General features: G+C 43.4%; 1 protein-coding gene across 4 annotated transcripts in view; it reads left to right on the forward strand.

Moving 5' to 3' along the window:
• ANKRD13B (ankyrin repeat domain 13B) overlaps nucleotides 1-22,483 on the forward strand; it is a 279,821-nt gene that overhangs the window by 178,130 nt on the left and 79,208 nt on the right. For all 4 annotated transcript variants that reach the window (XM_085860510.1, XM_085860511.1, XM_085860513.1 and 1 more), the window contains one exon: nucleotides 2,161-2,350. In XM_085860510.1, the coding sequence (XP_085716636.1) occupies nucleotides 2,161-2,350 (190 nt within the window). The remainder of the gene's footprint in view (nucleotides 1-2,160; nucleotides 2,351-22,483) is intronic.

The following is a 22,483-nucleotide window of genomic DNA, read 5'->3' on the forward strand; positions in this document are numbered from 1 at the left end:
TGGAATGGAATACATATACATTTTCTTCATACGTTTATATGTACAGTATATGTATGCATATCCATATATATAAACTGTCACATGCAGGGGTGTGATTTCTTAGGTACCTCTGCAACTGAAGGTGGACAGAGGTTGTGTTTTCACCCTTATTTGTCTGTCTCTCTGTCTGTGAGCAGACTATCTCAAAAAGTTATGCATGGATTCGGATAAAACTTGGTGGACAGGTTGGGTGTGTGTCAAGGACATATTGGTGAGATATTGTTTGAGGTCTGGAGGCAGAATTGGCCTTTCAGTGGGGTACAAAACACAAACTGTTTCGCCTGGTGTTGGTATGTGCTCTACCGAGTGCCGTTTTAGATTTAAATGTGAAAAAACTAGGGTACCGGCCTTCCAACCGATTTGGCCCTTTGTCAAAACAATGTTGCATATACAGTATCTGTTCCAAATAATTCAACTGTGCATGAAAATATATAGACTGGAAATTTCATACAACTTAAAGAAGTCCTATTGATCCCTTTGCCAGTACTGTAAACATTTGCTGGAACAACAATATACACTCATGCTGTTTATCTTTCTCCGAGTTATTAAGTGATTCAAAGTCGAAATGTTAGTACTTACCTGTATACATGGCTTGTTCTCATATCGTATTCCTCACGACAAGATGCACTCACTTTTTAATGGTGGGATTTGTGTCGTTAGTTGCAGCTGTTGCATTTTGGGAACAGGTTCATTCAAAAAGGCTTTGCACGTACAGTGGCCAAAGTTTCAGGTTAAAATCTTCCTGAAAACAGCAGTATTAAAGACTTGCATTATAAGATTCAAGAACCTGAGCTAATTTGGAGGAATGACCATGTGGCCAAACTGCATGGTTCATTCACGACCTTCACCAAGAGGGCAATCTACCTGTCTTGCCTCGTCTCGTCTGCATTCAACGCCCTTTGTAGTTTACTGTTATATACCCTGGGGGAACAGAACGAGCACTAAAAGACTGCTTTGTTTTTTTTTAACATTTAAATAAATACAGTGCTTCCCCACATACTCCAACCCAAAAAATATGACAAAAGGAAGGAGGCAAATAGTTACCATAATATAACAATCTGATGCTGGTACAATAACTGTTTAAACTAGAATGACCCTCGGTAGAGCGAATGCCTCCGCCAGGCTGAACATTTTACATTCTGTATCCCACTGATAGGCCGAATATATATCTGGACCTCAAACAAAATCTAATCGGCTTATTCTTGTCACCAAACCAACTCATCCACCGAGTTTGATCATAACTCATCCACAACTTTTTGAAATATCGTGCTATATATCATTTTTGGCCCCATCTCTCAATGGTGAAGAATCACTTAAATATTAGAGTATCTGGATCCAGATCCAGATCGTCAGCAAAATTTAATAAATCCGTCTTTGTCAAGCAATTGACCTGTCCACCAAGTTTCGTCCGAATCCATCCACAACTTTGAGATATCCTGCTCATAGACAGACAGATAAACACAGGTGTGAAAACAAATCCTCCGTCTACCTTCAGTGGCAGAGGTAATTAGTATCACTTTAGTTTGTATATCACCAATAAATATTGAGTCTTTCTCAACACTTCCTTTGTTTATCATGAAAGCACATCCTGAAGCAGAACATGATCACAAGCAATGTATCCACCTCGTTTGCTTGGCAGTTAGATTATTCATCAAGAGGTTAATAGTTCACCCTTTAAACTATAACCTCGATTTCCTCTCATGTTTCTATGAAATTCAGAGCATTTGCTGACATCCATGCATACTTTATAAACCAACAAAGGAATACTTGATAACTAACTCAATCACCTTTTGCTTATCCATTATTCAGTTTTTTTTTCCAAAAAGTGTTCCAGATCTAACTGACTTGACAGAAAGGACAAATCCTACTAAACTACTAAATCACAGAACCAAGGAGACTTCATAGTTAACTATCTGCTCACTGCTTTCAAGTTATCGCATTGCGTCAGCTCTCGAGCTGACACATTATTGGGGGGGTATTGAAGTAATTTAGATGTTTTGGTGAAGGCCTCAAGTCTTTTATAAACTTCACTAAATGGCAAACTCACAAATGAGATATGGTTATTACTGCATATGGATTGTTCCTTGTACACCATAAGACTTTCTCCACTTCGGTTGTCAGATAATGGTGCACTCGTACTGGAAGTGGACCATGACAGACGTGTCGTGTACGTTGAGTCACTGGCCCTCACGTTGCCAGCCTCGGAGCTGCTACTGCAGGCGATGCGACCGACCGAGGAACAGCTATTCAATCGCTTGAGCTCCCCCATTGTGACAACGCATGTCAACACAAAGCACATCCAGTTTGAAAGGTGTGTCACAGCGTCCGGTTCATCGCAACACAGTGAGACTTATCAAGAGAAGGGTTGAGGTGCTTTCATACTGCATTAAGATTTATGGCGAGGCCTTCCGTCATCTTTGTCCTTACTCGTTTGGTGCTTTGAAGTGTCCTTGAATTTATCGTCCACCTAACCTCTGATGTGCACTTTTCTCCCGTGCCAAATGCCTTGAGCCTCTGCTGCATACATTTTTTTTGGAATTGAAATTTGATTTGTGAAGTTGCTGAAGTGCTGGAAACTGCACATGCTCTCTTAGCTTATTGCAGCATTCTGAGCTTCGATCTTACCATCAGTATTATTATTGTCGGAGCATAAATTGTTCACAATTGTAGATTAAAATTGCTATGAGATGTGTTTGTAATTTGATGAACAATCACAGTAATTCAATGTGAGTCCTGCTCAGATGCGGATTAAGATTTTTTGGGGGGGCCCTGGGCAAAAAAAAAAAACATTTTGGCCCTCAACATCCCCCAAAAAACACTAATGCATCAAATTGCATTTATACATAGACTCCATTCAATGTTAACACTGAGTTAATAAATTTGGCTTGTTGAAGTTATAAAGCTGTTATTTTTTCTGCCCCATCAAATCAATGATTGTTTTTACAAGTAGTCAATGGCATACAAGAAGCACTGCATTTACCCTTGTGTCCAAATTTCGCAATGTGATCTGCAAGACAGAGATCAAATCGAGCAATCGGCTCCAAAGTCTCCAAATAGCCATGTCTGCTAAACCCGAAACTGTGTCGCCATCGTTTGCCGTTTCTGGTTTCTTTCTCTTTGGAGTATTGGTTTATAGTTAGTATCTTTTTTAAACAAAAAACTCCTTTAGCCTTCTCTTCCGACTTCGCCTTTCTTTTTGAGCTCCCACTTAAGTACCGCTGATCCATTTTTTTAAAAACTGCCTGTTAATTCTTATAGAAACTGCCATCTGACCGATGACGTTGCAAGTCATTTGCAATTCAGAACACGAGTTTATAAAATGTTTTTTTTTTCTTCTTTTGCCTATAGTCTTGAGATTGTTTTGTCTATTAATTTATGTAAATTACTGAAGAAAAAAAGAAAAGAAAAAAAGTGTTACATAATTTTTAAGGGCCCTATGTTGGGGGTTAAATAATCTGTGATCGTGTGATGAATTGGCTCATTCTGATATTACCGGCAGAGGTTGACATGGATGAGAGGTGTCGAGTTAATCTTTTAAAGGTGCATTAAATGTATGTTTCCCAATTGCGCTAGTCATCTTTTAAGAGTGCTTTAAATGGCCGTTTCCCGATCAGCCCATTTCCTGATTTGGTCACAGATTGTGACCACAGTTATGTCATTCTTGTTTGTATAATCATTGTATTATTAAGTGTTGTCCGGTTTCACACCTCCAACGAGACTCAACGGTCACGCAGCGCTTGAGCGCAGGACACTGCGACAAAACCAGCATTGAAACGCCGAAACCAGCATTGAAACACCGGTAACTCATAACTAGAAGCATAATATTATAGTGATGGATCTGGTATAAAAAAAATTTATAACAGCAAATATATTTTCCCTGGGGCCCGGGGCATGAGCCCTGCGTGCCCATGTGTTGATCCGTTCTGCTGCTGTCCACTTAGACTGATACAGTATCTAAATACGTCGAAGGTTCCACAAGTGGCATGCTTTTAGGGCTTTGTCTTTGCACCTCATCAGAGCAAAGCAAAAAGGCAGTGGGTATGTTCTCTGTGTTTACTTCCATGTATGTTCTGAGCCTCGTGGATTTGTACCTGATTTTTTTTGACAAATAGTATCTTGCAAAGTCTTCTAAACAATTCCCTCCGTTCACAATGAGTCATTCAAAACGTTCGATTTAAATATTGTGAACGGTTTACATTCATTCACTAGCTATTTGCCATGATAGTGAGATTCATCTATAAGCTTATACCTGTAGCATGCATTGTGAAAAGTGTTATCTTTTGTTCAAACCAAGCCTTTCCAAATGTATATGCCTGATCGGCAAGAGAGTTCAGTAAATAGCATACCTGCAATTTGGCTGTCTCGTCTGGGTTCGATTCCCAACAGCATTGAACTCAACCACGTTGCCCTTTCACTGACAAGGAGGGGCGTTGCTGACACATCCCTTCAAATATAGACATGCGGCCAGCTGTCCCATATGCATTTATGTTGTGGATGTGGAAGAATCCGCAGCATCTTTTGAAACTAGTAGGCCATTGTGTCTCAGTATTCTGGCCATATTCCTTCCTTTGAGTTTCCTGTGTAGTTTGCACTTCCTGCAGTGGGTGGGAGTGCAAGGTACAGATATGGCAGATACATGATGGGTCACATGTTTAAGCTTTCTTCATCTATGCAACAAAGGCCAGACATAGGTTTTACTTCAAACTCTATCCTGTTTCACTTATCTTGTTGCAGGTTGGGGTGGGGGGAAGTATGGATGTTCAGGGAAGTTAATGCAAAAGAGAATCTTCAGGCATCTTACACCTTCTACAATGCTTTCTTCTCTGCTGTATCTACACTCAACACAATGATGTTTTTAGAGTGCAAACATCAGTTGGACTTTTTTCTTCAATCTCATAAAAAATTTGGAGTGACAATCTTTAGTACAATAACAGTGCAGCAAGAAGGTACAAAAAGCAAGCCTCATGCCCACCAGATATAATGATGAAAAACTCATTTTCCATCAATGTGATTGACTGTGTCATCAACAAATATCTACAGGATATGAGATTTGTTCGATGTAAAAACATGTTACAAATCTTCAAGGTCAGAGAATTTGAAATGGTTTCACATTGCCGATACAACCACTTCCTTCCTTACTAACACAAAGAGATTCAAAGACCTGAAGTGATGTGAAACCGTCATCGAGCCCATCTTGCCTGTGCCACCATACGTTCTGTTTTCATCTGCAAATATTCCAGATCAAATGTCATGATTTTCACCTTTATTACTCACAAACAATTCAAGACACACACATAAACGAGAAGATATAAATTGATGCAAACACGTCGATGGATATGCATCTGCCTGTGTGAGACATCAACTCACTCTTACACTTGATCAAAATTAAAGGTCACATGAAAGAGCACGAGAGAGAAAAAGAGAGACAAGTGAAAGAGAGACAACATCAGATGCTTCAATCTCGAATTATGGTCTGCAAAATGATTTTCAAAACTCACATAACCTTTGACCTGTTGAACTCAAAATTGAATCAGTTCTTTCTATTATGGTCCACACTTGTACCAAGTTTGGTTGAAATCCATTCAGTGGTTCACAAATTATTGTGGTAACAAAGGATTTTCAATTAAAGGGCACATGGCCATTGCCCTTCGATCTTTTGAATCCAAAGTGTAATTAGTAGGTCTTCGTATGAGTCTATACTTGTGCCAAGCTTAGTTGAAATCTCTCCAGTGGTTCACAAGTTATCGTGGTAAAAAGATTTTTCAATTAAAGGACACATGACCTGAGACCTTTGACTTTTCAAACACAGAATCTCATCAGTTTTTTGTGGATAAAATCACAAGCTGGTCAAACACTTGGAATATATCTTTCGATCCTGACAAATCTCACACCCTCACCATGTCTCTCCGAAAGGACCGTCTGGAACCCACCCAATCCCCCCCCCCCCACCCACATCTACTTTCACAACAATCCCCTTGAAGAAGTCCTTTAATTCAAGCTTTTGGGTCTCACAATCTGCCATGATCTTTCCTGGGAAAGCCACATTTCAAAGCTGGCCTCCAAAGCCAGTCACCAACTGGGCATCCTCTGTCGTGCAAATTCTTTCCTTGGCACACCTGACCTTCTAACCACTTACGAAGCTTTCATCCACAGTCTGATGGAGTACAGCTCTCCCCTCTGGGGTGATGCTCCTGCCTCACACCGAGCTCGGCTTCATGCTGTGGAAATGAGGCTTTTAGCATCATTGGTATCTCCCATGATAAAGCTGAGTCTTTGGTCTCTCACTCTCTCACCGGAGGTAGGTCAGTGGTCTTTCTGTTTTCTACCATCTCCTCTCCAGCCTTCCCCCCTGCTCTGTCTGTGATATGTCCCTCCTATATTTCCGCAGGGCGCTCAAGGTCCGCCAAAAACCCGCTTCTGGTGAAACTGCCAAAATCAAGAATCACTGCTCACCTTCACTCTTTCATTCCTCTTTTTCCCCATCTATGGAACAAACTCCCACACTCTGTTCAATCCCACTCCTCCCTCCAGGTCTTCAAAACAGCTGTTCATCACCATCTCTTATTTTCCCCCATCCAAAACTATGATCTTTTCTACCCCCATTAATCCACCCCATACCCACCTCCTTCAAATTCCCTGTTTTCCTTCCTGAAAGTCCCTGAAGCACCATCTTGTTTACCCTGTGTACCCCACCCCATCCCTCTCCCTTCCACAGATATCCTATTGTCTTTGTTTCCCACTATTTTCTGCTGCCCTCTCCTGCCCCTCTTGTCTCCTGCCTTGTTATATGTTTATGTCTATTAGCTCTTACATGAGCCTCTACATGGTGTACAAAAAAAAGTTCATTTTTGCATGACAGTCCATATTTGAGCAAAGGTTGGTTTGGCAGTGGTCAACAAGTTATCATGGTAACAAAAAACGACAACGGATGGATGACAGATGCACAGATGGACAGCTGGACGGATGACCCGAAAATATAATGCCTCCAGCCTTCAACTGCGGAGGAATAAAACGGTGTCACTATACAGGGGAAACTCAAGTGTTTTGTTTCCTGTTCAGTTTTTGTCCAGCTGGATTGGCTGACTGTGCAGCACAAGTCCAAACATAGCCGGTAGGGACAGTACAGAGGAAGTTCAAGAGGGAGTTCAATACCCCCGTGGGCCCAAACGATAAGGCCATTTATCAGTTTGTTCATTTGTTCAGCAATTTCGGAGCACAGGGAATTTGTTTGAACTCACCAAGCATCCTTGTCAGCCAATTGTGCGCATTGAAAGCATGCAGGATATTCTTCATAGGGTGATTGACAGTCTCCAAAAGAAATGATTGTGTCCCCATCAAGGGGAATAGGTGTGTCAAAAACAAAAACCTGGAGGATTGTAAGTTAGGACATCAACATGTTCCCACACAAAATTAATGTGAGAAAGTGAGTAACTGTTGTTGGTAAGGAAAAGAGTCAAGCCTTTCGTGAGAGTGCAGTTAATGGAAGCTGGTTCTTCCATTCCTGATGTGGTATGGTCTTCTGAAGATGGGAACGTCCATTTGACTGGCGATGTCAACAAACAGAATGTGACATTTTTGGGTGCTTGAAAACTGGCATGAGATCTGCAAAGCATCACTTCATCTCCAGGTGTCCGTCTGGTGAGCCATCTCCAAACAGAGTGATAAGGCCCTGCTTTTTATGGTTATGTCAATGGGAATGGCTGCTCTGAAACGTTACAGGCATTGTCCTTTGTGGGATTGCAACATCAACATTGGTTTAAACAGGATAGGGCACATCCACACACCACACATAATATTTTTTGGACTAATGGCATTCCCAACTCATCGGCAGTCATCTCAAACCGTTTCATTGCACACTTTGACAAAGGCCTCCCCTGGCCACTGACTAGCCCTTACCATAATCCATGCAACTTCTTCTGATGGAGGATCTTTAAGGACCAGGTCTATAAGATGGCCCCAGGACCGTCGACGACCAGAAAAAGTGATCCTGGAAGGCACACACCAAACTAGCTGAAACATTTTGGGAAGGATTCTGGAAATCATTTGCAAACAGATGTGTGTTATGCTTGATCGGAATTGTAGTCATCTTGCACCTTTCCTGATATGAAACAACACTTCAGCCTGTGGAGTAATACCAGATTTGTATTTGTTAAAACGCACACACAGCGCACTGGTGAAAGGTCTCATTAGCATTCATCCGTCATTTTGAAAGTCCCGTGTCGGAAGGCAGAAAATATGGGGATGACATGAGATGGTGGTGCACCACACATTTGAAGCATCCTCAGGAAGGCAGTTACAAAAACAAGAAGAAAGAGGAACGGAATCGTGGAGGTGTACAATTAGCCTGGATTTTGAAAGTTGAACCTTTTTGCAAGTATTGGGGTTACTGGTAGAACGCATGTATCTCGGAATTCTTGCAGAGGGTCCGGAGGGCTGAGAGCAGGCGGAACTAAATCAGATGAGAGGGGGTAAAACAGCGAGACTACTGACCTGCCAGTCATGTGAGAACAATAGACCTTGTGCTGCAGCCTCATCGCAGGAGAGTCCATTGATGTTGAGATTTTCGATCCCACAGAATCGAGGAGAGAGATGATGTCAGATGCTGGGATGCTGGCGCATAGGGGAGAGCAATACTCCATTGAGCGACAGACAAGTGCTGGTAGACTGTGAGTAGCTTTGATGTTTCACAGAATGACTTGGAAAGGCAGAGGATGTCTGTGGCTGGCTTCGCGAGGAAACATGAAGGAAGTGGGAATTAAACATGAGCTTTCATGCTCACATGCATCCATTACTTTCACCACAAACTGCATCCAAGACTCCCAAATTAATTATGGGGTATTACTCGATAATAAATAATCTACATGACCAAAGCAGAAGTAGTCCCTAATAGCATGTCTGGACATCATTTGTCTCATGGTAGCATGGATAATGTTTCAGCATAAACTCCATCATTTCTCCTGTGCTTACTGGGGATTTCTGCTCTGCTTTGGACGTGATGTACGATGTGTGAGGCTTGTCTATGGGACTAATGTATTCAAAATCAATCACCGACATTAACAAAACTCTTGTTTGTTCTGTTGGTGTTCAGTTTGGCTGATGTGCGATTTTACCTGTGGTTGGCATTTTTCAGCACCTGTTGGATTTGGGAATCTTTGTTGCACATTTTAGGGGGCTTTCATACTTGTGCTATTAAAAATGCATGTTCTCCTCCACAATATCACATCGAGCTGCAAATCTTTGCTATTTCGTGCGTTTTTTTTTAGGAATTTCCACCCACTTCCATTTGTTGAATCCATTATGTAAGTTCCGTGCGAGTTGCAGTTTTCCCACATAGTGGCATTCACTCGATGGTTGCTGACCGTACAGGCAGGCAGCTTCACAACTTGAACGCTAGCACCTGAAACGTTACCGACGGACCCCATCCTGGGAATAATCTGTGTCTAAGTACGATAATGAATGTACTCGCTTCAGCTTTCTTATTTTTATACACAGGCAAATAACCATTCCTGGGAGTGTCTTTTACTGTTAAATATACATTTTTGGTGTAAAGGTGAGAAATGATTTGCTTTCATGGTGAAACTAAACACACAACAATGAATCTTGGACTTTTTTGGAACATTGTACTTGTTTTATTGACTTGGTTGATGTTTTCACTGAAATGTTTCGATATATAATGATATAGTGGGTACCACCAGGTACCCACGAACATCCACGCGATGTAAAATATGACTTCAAGTCCTCAATTCCCCCATCCCCTCACAAACCCCAAGTCATCAACTCCGCCTCCGAAACCCCAAGTGTCAACCTCGCCACAACCTGAAGGCTTCAATCACCTCCCCACTCCAAGCCTTCAAACCCTCTCCTGAGCCCCCCCCACCAACCGACATACTCTATCCCATCTTTGCTCCCCCCACTCAGAACCTCAACTCTTTGTCCTCCCCTCCTCCCTGGAGTGAGGGGGAGAGAAAGGGGTAAAGGAGAGGCAGCGGAGAGAGAACAGTTAAACAAAGAAGAGTTAAGTGTCATGTGAATTTAATATTATCTTGCTATGTGCTTGTGATAGCTATTGCTTGATTGGAATCAACCTCGCCAACCACAAGTCCTCAAAAGTCATCTCGCTCCACCCCCATCCCCCTTCACCAAACACATAAAAAGTTTTTCGAAGTATTGTTTAATTACATATTTTAAAAAGAGTTAACTCTCCTCAAATAAACTATATATATATATATATATATATATATATATATATATATATATATATATATATATATATATATATATATATATATATATATATATATATATATATATATATACATACCCCGGGAACATGAAACGATACAATTATTAGACTACAGTTTGATCCTGAACTTCAGTTTTCAGTCGCTAAGAGCCTTTAATGTCAAGCATGAAATGAAATCCATTATTTGCTTGAAAACATTAATTTAGACCCACTTATTTAGGGCCATTCAAAAAGTATGTAACGCATGGGGGGCGGTGGGGGTGGGTGTATGTATAAATGCTAAGGAGTGCTTCTAGTGGGAGGGGGGGTGTTACCAGCGCCATTACATAATACTAAATCAATCAATGACAACTTTGTTTAACACTCCCTCTATTTAAAGTCTATGCAAGTATTGTATTTGAAAACCATTGAGAATCATAAATCATGGTGCAATTTGAAGGGGAAAATTTTTGATTTTTTTTTTTTGGCCAATCAAAAAATGTCGAAAAACAAAAATTCCCTCGAGCATCGGTTTTCGATTTTGCCAGTGACGTCACACGATGAACTCGCCTTGATCCAAACGGTGGCTTACATGGAGAAACGGTGCATGTCGAGCTCGGATTCCGATATTGATTCCACCATCATCAGCAACACTGATGATTCTCAGTATGTTGAAACTGATCATTGGGATTTTGAAGAAACCACTGGAGCCAAAATTAGTGATGGAAATGCTTTCGGGAGAATTGTGGAGGAAAATCGTTTCAGCCTTGTGCAAGTGATTCAGAGGACGATTAGACCGGTTTTTTTAGGTGGTTGGTTGTAGACAGCAACCGCTCAGGGTGGCACTTCCGTTCTGACTTAGGAGCGTTGAAATGGCGCCCGGAACCATCGCACGCTCTCCGTGTCAGGTTTAATGGTCTTATTTTCTGTCTCACTCAAACTATAACTACCAGGCTAGCTCTAATATCTCTTTCTTGCAAACAATCATACACTTTTCATCATACATTTGTCTTACTCACTCATTTTCCATCCTCACTTTACATTCTCTCTTTTATTTCTCTTTCCTCTTATTTCCCTCAGACAGCCTCCAATGAAATATAAATATGATAAAGTCGTAAAAATTTATGGTCCCTAGTTCCTGGCATTATCGGGTGCGAAGAATCTCCGGTGATCTGCCTGTCTCTGCTGCCAACGAGAGGGGGGGGGGGCTCAAGCAAAAGTCGTAGCGCCCCCTCCCAAGACCCTTGCCTTTTGAACCAGCGTGACTCTTTTTCAATTGATTTCACCAACATCCGTGGTCTTTCTTCGAATCTTTTCTCTGTTGAACATCATCTCGCAAGCAACTCTCCTAATATCTTGCTTCTCTCAGAGACGCAATTATCACGCGACGTTCTTGTAAATTCTTATAACATTTCGAACGACAGCCTTCCCTCACGATTCCGCTTCAAAGGAGGAGTCTGTGTCTACTCCAACATCAACACGCCTGCTGTATGCCTTGTGACCTCGAATCTCCAAACTCTGATGTCATCTGGCTTAAGATTTGTCTCCCGACCATCACTATCTTTCTCTGTTTCACTTACTGATCTCCCAATTACACAAACCTTATAGCTTTCTTTGATTATCTTAATTCTTGCCATGAGGTCATGACATCCGAACACCCTCAAGCAGAATTTCTCTATCTCGGAGACTTAAATGTACACCACAGGGAGTGACTGGAATCTTCCCACACGGATTTTAGGAGAGTTGAAGCTCTTAATTTGTTCCAAATCATTAAGAATGGAAAATGTATCACCCACCCTTCCCATATCCCACATCATCATGACCACGCTATCAATACTTTGGATTTATTCTTCACTTCCAATCCATTGCATTACAACTACACTATTTCACCTCCAATTGGTTCTTCTGACCACAATCTTATGAACAACACTTTACTTTCCACCACTTCTTCTCATCCGAGTGCTCCGATGAAACAACACTATTGGCATTTCAATAATGCGGACTGGACTGGTTCAAGAAACGTCTTTTCTGATTTTCCCTGGAAAGACTACTGCCTCTCCTTGGGAGTCGGGCGATGCCTCTATCTCTGCTGGACATATAGCTGAGGTTATTGTTGCAGGAAAGGAGGCTTCTCTCCCCTTATTTCAAGTCTACCTCTCCGACCAATTCTTGGTTCAATAATTCCTACTCTGCGGCCATTTGTGCAAGGGATGCCACATATCAGACATGGAAAAACTCTTCTTCCTCTGACTCACATTCAGCTTTATATGATACTATACGACCCGTGAACCCGTTGGGTTCCTGTTGTGACAGTGGTTGATGAAAAAAATCATTTCAAGAAAAAAAAAAGATAACTCCAGCGAACTATACAGCTGAGGTTGTTTGAATTGATCAAATACTCCCGAAGAGTACTTGACTGAATCGGAAATTGGTTTTTTAATAATTTTTTCGTTGCCCGATTTGAACGAAACTTGATACTGCACACCGCAGGCAAATGGTGAGTAAGGTGGCCCTAAAATTTTTGCGCTATCGTGTTCCATTTTGGCTGTATTTCGGGAACATACATATATACATACATACATACATACATACATACAAGATGAGAGTTTTGGTAATATATAGATATAAAGCCAGAAATCATTGTAAACATGTTATTCGTGAAGCGAAGCATTCCGTTATTCAAATAAATGTGACAACCTCTCTTCTTATTCCACTAATAGATCTTTCTGGTCCTTAGCTAAAAGTATTTCCAACAACTTCTGTCGCTCTACCTTTCCTTCACTTTTCCATTACGATGATACTATCGCTGTCTGTCCAACTGATGAAGCAACTCTTTTAGGTTCTCTTTTTTCCTCTAACTCCACACTGGATGACTCTAACATTCCATCTCTCTCTGATGCTCCCCTCACCAATCCTCTGTCCCTCCCTATAATCTCTTTTCATGCAGTCAAAAAAATACTCCTCTCTCTGGACTATCGGCAATATGGCATTCCTCCCCATGTCTTCAAGGAATGTGCTTCAGAACTTGCACCCGTGCTTGCTCGTTTATTTCATTTTGTTTAAAAACCCAAACTTTCCTCTTTCCTAGAAACATGCCTCAGTATAGCCTATTTTAAGAAGGGTGATCATTCAAACCCTTCTAACTACCGTCCTATTGCTCTCACTTATACTATTTCCAAAGTCTTTGAATGTCTTCTCAATTCCCATTTCCTCAAACATCTTGAATGTCACATACAGTCTACAATCTGACCACCAATATGTCTTTCGCAAGGCAAGATCTACAGATGGTATCCTTTCTTAAATTACCAATGTCTGGGCCTCTTCTTTGAGAGACTTTGGGGAATCCTTTGTTGTAGGCCTTGATATCTCAAAAGCCTTTGACAGAGTTTGGCATCGGGGTCTGATATCCAAGCTTCCCTCTTTCGACTTTCCTCCTTCACTCTGCCCTCTCATATCAAGCTTTCTCTCTGACCGCTCTATTTCCGTAATTGTCGATGGTTCAACATCAACAGTGGTGTACCTCAGGGTTCCGTTCTGTCTCAAACACTCTTCCTTCTTTTTTTCAATGACCTTTCTTCCACAAATAACCAAATGCGCTCGTATGCTGATGACTCGTATGCTGATGATTACATTCCTCCATATCTTTCCCATATGCCCCATCTTCCCTCACTCGATCTACATCTCGTTTCATCACAGCCACCTCTTTAAATTCGGATTTGGACAAGATCTCCCAGTGAGGAATATGTAATCAAGTTGAGTTTAATGTTTCAAAAACTCAATTTCTTCCCATCTCCCTCTCTATAAAACTCCTCTCAGCTCTCCAATTACACCATGTGATACAATAAACCTACTAGGTATCACTCCAACATCAAATTTATCCTGAAATCCACACATTACTCAAAGAGCTAAGTCTGCCTCGAAGAAATTAGGAGTCCTATACAGATGTCAAAGATTCTTCTCCTCTGAACAGTTGCTCCAACTATAAAAAGGATTCATCTGTCCTTCCAAAGAGTACTGCTCTCACATCTGGGGAGGTTCCAGCTCCACATAATTACTGGACAGAATTGAATCCAAAGTTATTCAACTCGTCAACTCTACCAATGTGACCTCAAAACTCGACCCGCTCAAATTATGCCGCAAAGTCGGCTCTCTTTCTCTTTTCCACAGATATAACTTCGGTTTCTGATCACAAGAACTTGCTGCGAGTGTACCTCCACCATTAGCGAGACCAAGGAATACTCGACAAGTCTCGACATCACATGATTATTGGGTGGCCATTGGCAACTCAAGGGTCGGCTATAATGATGTTTGTTTCTTCCCCTCCACTACCAAACTCTGGAATTCTTTACCTTCTCACGTCTTCCCAAACACTGACGACCATACCCTATTCAAAAAGCAGATTTTTTTTACTTTCTCAAAAACTTTTAGACAATTCTCTCTTTCCTTACTTTTATATTCATGCAGTTATTTTATCGAATTGAAGGCTTGGCCTCGATGAAGACTATTCATTCCATGCCTGTACCCTTCAACATAAAAAATATATGTACATATATATATATATATATATATATATATATATATATATATATATATATATATACATATATATATATATATATATATATATATATATATATATATATATATATATATATATATATATATGTGTGTGTCTACATCTGCATCTAAACATGTATGTATCTATCTATGTCGATAGATATAGATAGTATCTATGTATGTATCTATGTATGTATCTATGTATGTATCTATGTATGTATCTATATATATATATATATATATATATATATATATATATATATATATATATATATATATATATATATATAGATGTATATGTATTTATACACTAGTACGTGCCCGTACGTGCAAAAAAAAGAATACTTTGAAACCGCGAGCCAGAAACAACAACCACACAGGCTGTTCCTTCGCTCTCGCGTGCCCGTACGTGCGTGCCCGTACGTGCAACCCCCCCCCCAAAAAAAAAAACAACAAAAAAAACTTTCAAACTGCCAGCCAGAAACAACCACACAGGCCGTTCCTTCGCTCTCGTCAACGACGACTGAATTGGGGCATTGTGTTTATCTATAAATGTGCATAAGAAATCGAGAAATTATTAGAATACGTGAAATCATCACTATCCGGAAGTGGTGCATGCCCATACGGAATGTTCACATGCATTCCACGAATTATCACTTGCATTGAAGTAACAACTGCTGTGATACTAACACACACAGAGTTAATTAAAATTAAAATCAAGTTTACCTACCTGTCTTTGCTTGCCATGATATTCGCTGCCATTGATCATTGCAACTCCTACGCCACGGTAACTCAGGCACCGATCCCCATCGTAATGTCATTGTCGGCCGGCCGCGCAGCGGCCTACGCAGCAACGTGTCCTTTCATTGGTTGATAAATAAATGGCCATAACGTGGGAAGCACTTGTCCGATTAATATCAAACCTTGAAAAGGCACATCCACAGGGCCCCAGCAATATAGATAATCGATATAACGCTCCTCCCCTCTCTCCCCCCTCTCGCCCCCTCTCTCGCCCCCTCTCTCGCACCTCCTCTCTCCCCCTCTCTTGAATTGTGATGCCCCCTCTCTCCCCCCCCCCCCCATCAAACACACAGACATTAATATTAATATTAAGACACAGACATTAATATCAAACCTTGAAAAGGCACATCCACAGGGCCCCAGCAATATAGCTGGCAAGTTTCAATTAGATCAGACCAGTGGTTGGCGAGAAACAGTGGTCACACACACACACACACACACACACACACACACACACACACACACACACACACACACACACACACACACACACACACACACACACACACACACACACACACACACACACACACACACACACACACACACACACACACACACACACACACACTGCTGGAATTATATATACTAGTACGTGCGCGCCCAGACGTGCGTGGCCGTACGTGGAAAAAAAAACTTTCAAACCGCGTGCCAGAAACAACCACACAGGCAGTTCCTTCGCTCTTGCGTACCTGTACGTGCGTGGACGTACATGCAAAAAAGAAGAAAAAGAAGAAGAATAATTGTGACGTCAATCGTAATGTCATAGCACCGTGTCCTGTCATTGGTTTGGTAAATAAATGGCCATAACTTGTGAACGACTTGTCCGATTAATATCAAACCTTGAAAAGGCACATCCTCAGGGCCCCAGCAATATACCTAGCAAGTTTCAATGATATCGGACCAGTGGTTGGCGAGAAACAGCGGTCACAGACAGACACACAGACACACACACACAGAGATTGCTGGAGTTATATATACTAGTGCGGGCCCGTAGGTGCGGGCCCGTAGGTGCGTGCCTGTACGTGTGTGGCCATACATGCAAAAAAAAAACAAAAAAAAAAAACTTTCAAACCGCGTGCCAGAAACAACAACCACACAGGCCGTTCCTTCGCTCTCGCGTGCCCATACATGCAAACGACGACTGGATTAAGGCATTGTTTCAATTAGATCGGACCAACCGTATCATAAATGGCCAGAACTTGGGAAACACCTGGGAAACATACTCAGGTCTCCAGCGTCAATTGTGACGTCGTATCAAACGAAGAAGAATAAGAATTGTGACGCCCCATCTCTCTCGCCCCCCCTCTCTCCCCCAATCTAACCCTCCTCCTCTCTCGCCTCTCTTGAATTGTGATGCCCCCTCTCTCTCGCCCCCTCTCTCTCGCCCCTTCTCTCCCCCTCCTCTCTTGAATTGTGAGAACCCTCTCTCTCACCCCCTCTCTCGACCCCCTCTCTCGCCCCCTCTCTCGCCCCTCCTCTCTCCCCTCTCTTGAATTGTGACGCCCTCTCTCTCGCCCCTCCTCTCTCCCCCTCTCTTGCATTGTGACGCCCCTCTCTCTTGCTTATCTATAATTATAGAACGATAATCTATATAACTCTCCTCCCCTCTCGCCCCCTCTCTCGCACCTCCTCCCTCCCCCTTTCTTGAATTGTGACGCCCCCTCTCTCTCAACCCCCCTCTCTCCCCCCCTATCAAACACACAGACATTAATATTAATATTAAGACACACAGACATTAATATCAAACCTTTGCAAAAGGCACATACTCCCCTGTAAATTGTGACATCATAACAAACGAAGAAGAATTTATGATATGGAACAATATTCCACTGTAAATTGTGACGTCATATCAAACGAAGAAGAAGAAGAATTGGGACGATCCTCTCTCGAGCCCCCCCTTTCGCCCTCCTCTCTCGCCCCCTCTCTCGCCCCCCTCTCTCGTCCCTCCTCTCTTGAATTGTGACGCCCCCTCTCTCTTGCCTATCTATAATTATAGATAGATAATCGATATAACTCTCCTCCCCTCTCTCCCCCCTCTCTCCCACCCCTCTCGCCCCCTCTCTCGCACCTCCTCTCTCCCCCTCTCTTGAATTGTGATGCCCCCTCTCTCTCCCCCTATCAAACACACAGACATTAATATTAATATTAAGACACACAGACATTAATATCAAACCTTGAAAAGGAACATCCACGGGCCCCAGCAATATTCCTGGCAAGTTTCAATCAGATCGGAGCGTCAATCGTGCAAAAATAAATAAATAAATAAATAAACAAACATTAATTGTGACGTCATTCGTGATGTCATAGCACCGTGTCTTGTCATTGGTTGACAGATAAATGGCCGTAACTTGGGAACCACTCGTCCGATTCATATCAAACCTCGAAAAGGCACGTCCGCAGGTCTCCAGCAATATTAAACATTAATTGTGACGTCATTCGTGATGTCATAGCACCGTGTCTTGTCATTGGTTGACAGATAAATGGCCGTAACTTGGGAACCACTCGTCCGATTCATATCAAACCTCGAAAAGGCACGTCCGCGGGGCCCCGGCAACATTCCTGGCAAGTTTCAATCTGATCGGACCAGCGGTCGTCGAGAAACTGCGGTCGCATACAGACACACACACAGACAGACAGACAGACAGACAGACAGACAGACAGACAGACAGACACACACAGATTGCTGGAAATATATATATATATATATATATATATATATATATATATATATATATATATATATATATATATATATATATATATATATATGTTGTTCATCTTTCGGCTGCTCCCGTTAGGGGTCGCCACAGCGGATCATCCGTTATGATCCGCATACTGATTTGGCACAGGTTTTACGCCGGATGCCCTTCCTGACGCAACCCTGGTCGCCTCTTACGACACAAGGATCAGGATTTGGGTTTCGCCATGATTCCGGGCTGCTCTACACCCTGCCCAGTGCAGAGCCTCCGTCCTCAAGCGATCCTCCAACCCAAGCCTCCCGAGTCGCCGGATTACAGGCGCACGCCACTACGCCCGGTGTATATATATATATATATATATATATATATATATATATATATATATATATATATATATATATATATATATATATATATATATATATATATATATATATATATATATATATATATATATATATATATATATATGTGTATATATATATATATATATGTATATGTGTATATATGTATATGTGTATATATATATTGTTGCGGTTTTCGCGCCCGCCGGCGTGCGACGGCCACGTAACTCGAATCGCGGCACGTCGCCCACCGGACGGACAATCCAGTCGTGACCCTCTCGGACTAACGCCGGGAACCAGTCACGGGTGGACCTTTTGGTCTCACCGCGATCGAGCCAATCAGCCCCCGCGTGGGATAGGGTTGCTCGCCAAATTCGAACTACCTAAGTACCCACGCGGAGGGTAGACCGGGCGATCGCACCTCGCCGCAGGTCGACTTCGGACACGGGCCACTTAAGCGACCCGTTCCGTACTATCAGAATAACCGAGCGGTGTTATCGTCGACCTCGACGGTTCGATTAATTATCGGGCGTATTCAGCCCACTACCAACCCTTTACGTGAAGCAAGATGGGGGTTCAATGGGGAAAAAAGACGAAGCGAAGCGGGAAACAGTTCAACAATAAAGCACATTTATTCGCGACGAACGGGAAGCACACAAATACAATTCCACCAAATGCACACGACGAGCAGCTCCACCGCCCGCGAAGTCTTGACTCTCTGTTCCGACTCCTTCGACTGACGAACACCGTCCTTTTATCCCCCCGTAACTTCGCCTTTGACCCCCTCCCTTTGACCTTTCAACTCGCTCCCCATTGGCCCGAGAAAAAGTGGGCGTGAAGGCTTTTTGATCCACAAATTTGCATATATCGATCGCCCTGGGGGCGGGGCCAATTCGCCCCTCGCTCACCGATTGGACGGCAAAAAGTGGGCGTGTGTCGTTTTGGATCCGTTTTTGAAGCAGAAAATCCGTGATTTTGTACACGCTGTTCAACGTGCGCCCTACACGAGTCCAGCATCGGTGCCCATGAGTGGCGCGAGATGACGGTGATGCGATGGTGGCGAGTTGTGACGGTAAAGGTCATGGCGGTTGTGGTGAAGCGGCGTTGTGGTTGGTGGTTGATGTTGTGGTTGTGATGGTGGCGATTGGTCCAAAATAAAGATAGTAAAAGAAAAACGGCTATCCTGAAGAGTCGCAGCACGTATAAATGACATGTATTCCCACTAGACAACGGGTTTGGGCCTAACTACACATGCACTTACCGAGATACCTCACCTAAGGGACCTGAATGGTGGTTTGCGAATCTGGTAACCACAACAATATATATATATATATATATATATGTATATATATATATATGTGTATATATATATATATATGTATATATATATATATATATATATATATATATATATATATATATATATATATAGTGTTACGGCTGTGGAAATTCGCACAACACCAGAAAGGTCCTTAGATCAGTTATGCCGGTAAGTTTATGTGCAGATAGTTCCCCACCATTGATTACAGGGTTTTATTCGTGCTCACCGGGCTGCGACGCTTTGAGATAGCCGTTTTTCTTTTCTCTAACATTATTTTGGACCAATCATCCCCCAACAACCAAATCGCCACCACCAACATCATTCCCAAACAACTACAACTCAAACACCACCACCTTCACCTCTTTACCTCCACAATTCCACCCCGCAAACAACGCTTCACAGCCATTCTCAAACGACGCCCACAACAACCAAATCGCCACCACCAACATCGTTCCCAAACAACCACAACCAAACCACCACCACCTTCGCCCTTTTCCCTTCACTACCATCAACAACGCCACCCCGCAAACATCGCTTCACCTCCATCCCGGAGACAACGCCATCTTCACGCTGTCAGGACGAGCGCTCCGATGATTTCTACCACGTCCGCTTTGCCGGGGTCGGAGTTCACGCTGTCAGGACGAGCGCTCCGATGATTCCCGCGACGTCCGCTTTGCCGGTTTTAGAAGCCGCGCTGTCGAGGCAAAGCCTCGGTGAATTACACACATCGGCTCGGCAGGGTAGAAGCCGCGCTGTCGAGGCGAAGCCTTGGTGAATTACACACATCAGCTTTGCCGGGGTCGGAGTTCATGCTGTCAAGACGAGCGCTTTGATGATTTCTACCACGTCGGCTTTGCCGGGCTTGGAGGTCAAGGGTCAGGGGTCGATTCTCGTTTCTCCGGCCCTATAAAAGGACGAGCAATACGGAGCTCAGGGCCAGTCGGTTTTACGGAGCTCGAGGCAGTGTCGAGAGAAGTGTCGGTGGGTCGGTTGCCAGTGTTGGTGAACGGAGCTCGCAGTCAGTGGTGGGGGAGACGAGCTCGCGATCAGTTACAAGTCAGTCTGGGTTCAGTTTTCGAGAGACGGAGCTCAAGTCAGCAGTTGTGGGGAGATGGTCGTGGTGTCCGAGCGAGAGTTGGTGAACGGAGCAGGGATGCGGAGAGGGGCTCGGAGGCAAACCAGACGGCTACGTGGAGACCAGCGCCGGGAAAAGGGGCGAAATGGAGACCACAGCCAGGGAGAATTTTCCGGAGCCAAGGCAGTCCAGGGTGCTCGTTCGAGCATCAATTCGCTAAAAGAGCATCGACTGGCTAAAAAGGTATCGATGTGCTGAGAGAGCATCAGCAATTCCCCCATACCGATCATCCGTGCAGAGAGAGCGCCGGTAACCCCGCCTCGCTGAGAGAGCATTGACCTGCTGGGAGAGCATCGACGTGCTGAGAGAGCACCAGCAATTCCCCCCATACCGAGCATCCGTGCTGAGAGAGCGCCGATAACCCCGCCTGTTCCGTGGTGCCTGCTGTGTGGCGTGAGCCTGCGCATCCGGGTGGAGAACGTCGGAGAGAGCTCACCAACCAAGCCGGGTGCCCGAGGACAGGCGTGGCCACGCCAGGCTGTGGGGGAGTAGACGTCGCGACCTGACCACTGTCGTGCCACAAGGGTGCGGGTAAGACCCTTCGGTCTCGTGGGCCTGACCGTTCATCCAGGCTCCACGTCACATTCGGTCCACGGACCTGTCTGCCACCCTTGTCTTTGGGGGTGGCTTTTGTTTGCTTTTTGTATAAATGCATGTGGCGGCGCCGTATAGTAAGTACACTTGTTTAAGTGACTGTGTGTGCGAATAAAACGCTTTATTCGGTGGTAATTCTTTCATCTGCTTGCTTTGACTGCACATACGTGCATGATTCATTGCTGTGACAGTAAATATGTGCAATATCTAATAAATGTGCTTATTGAACTGTTCCCCGTTCGTTGCGTCCTATTCCCTGTTTTGAAAGTGCCATCTTGCATCACGGAAGAAATTGGTAGAGGGGTGTAAGCACCCGGTAGACAGAATCACATCCGTCGAAGTCGGCGATAACACCGCTCGGTTATCACTGTAGTACGGAACGGACCGCTTAAGCGGTTCGTGTCCTCGGCCGACCTGCGGCGAGGTACGATCGCCCGGTCGACGACTCGCGCAGGTACTTAGGTAGGTCGAATTTGGCGAGCAACCCTATCCTGCGCGGGTGGGGAATTGGCATGATCGTGGTGAGGTTAAACCTCCACCTGTGACGAGCTCCTGGCGGTAGTTCCAAGGAGGGTCACGACTGAATTGTCCGACCGGTGGGCGACGCGGTCACGATTCTAGTTACGCGGTTGATCACATGCCGGCGGGTGCGAATTCGTAAATATATATATATATATATATATATATATATATATATATATATATATATATATATATATATATATATATATATGCCTGGTGTTGTCGCAGTGGTTAGGGCAGCAGCTT

This window comes from Eptatretus burgeri, chromosome 16, assembly GCF_056783735.1.
Source record: "Eptatretus burgeri isolate ZD-2024b chromosome 16, Ebu_testis_v1, whole genome shotgun sequence".
NCBI lineage: Eukaryota > Metazoa > Chordata > Myxini > Myxiniformes > Myxinidae > Eptatretus > Eptatretus burgeri.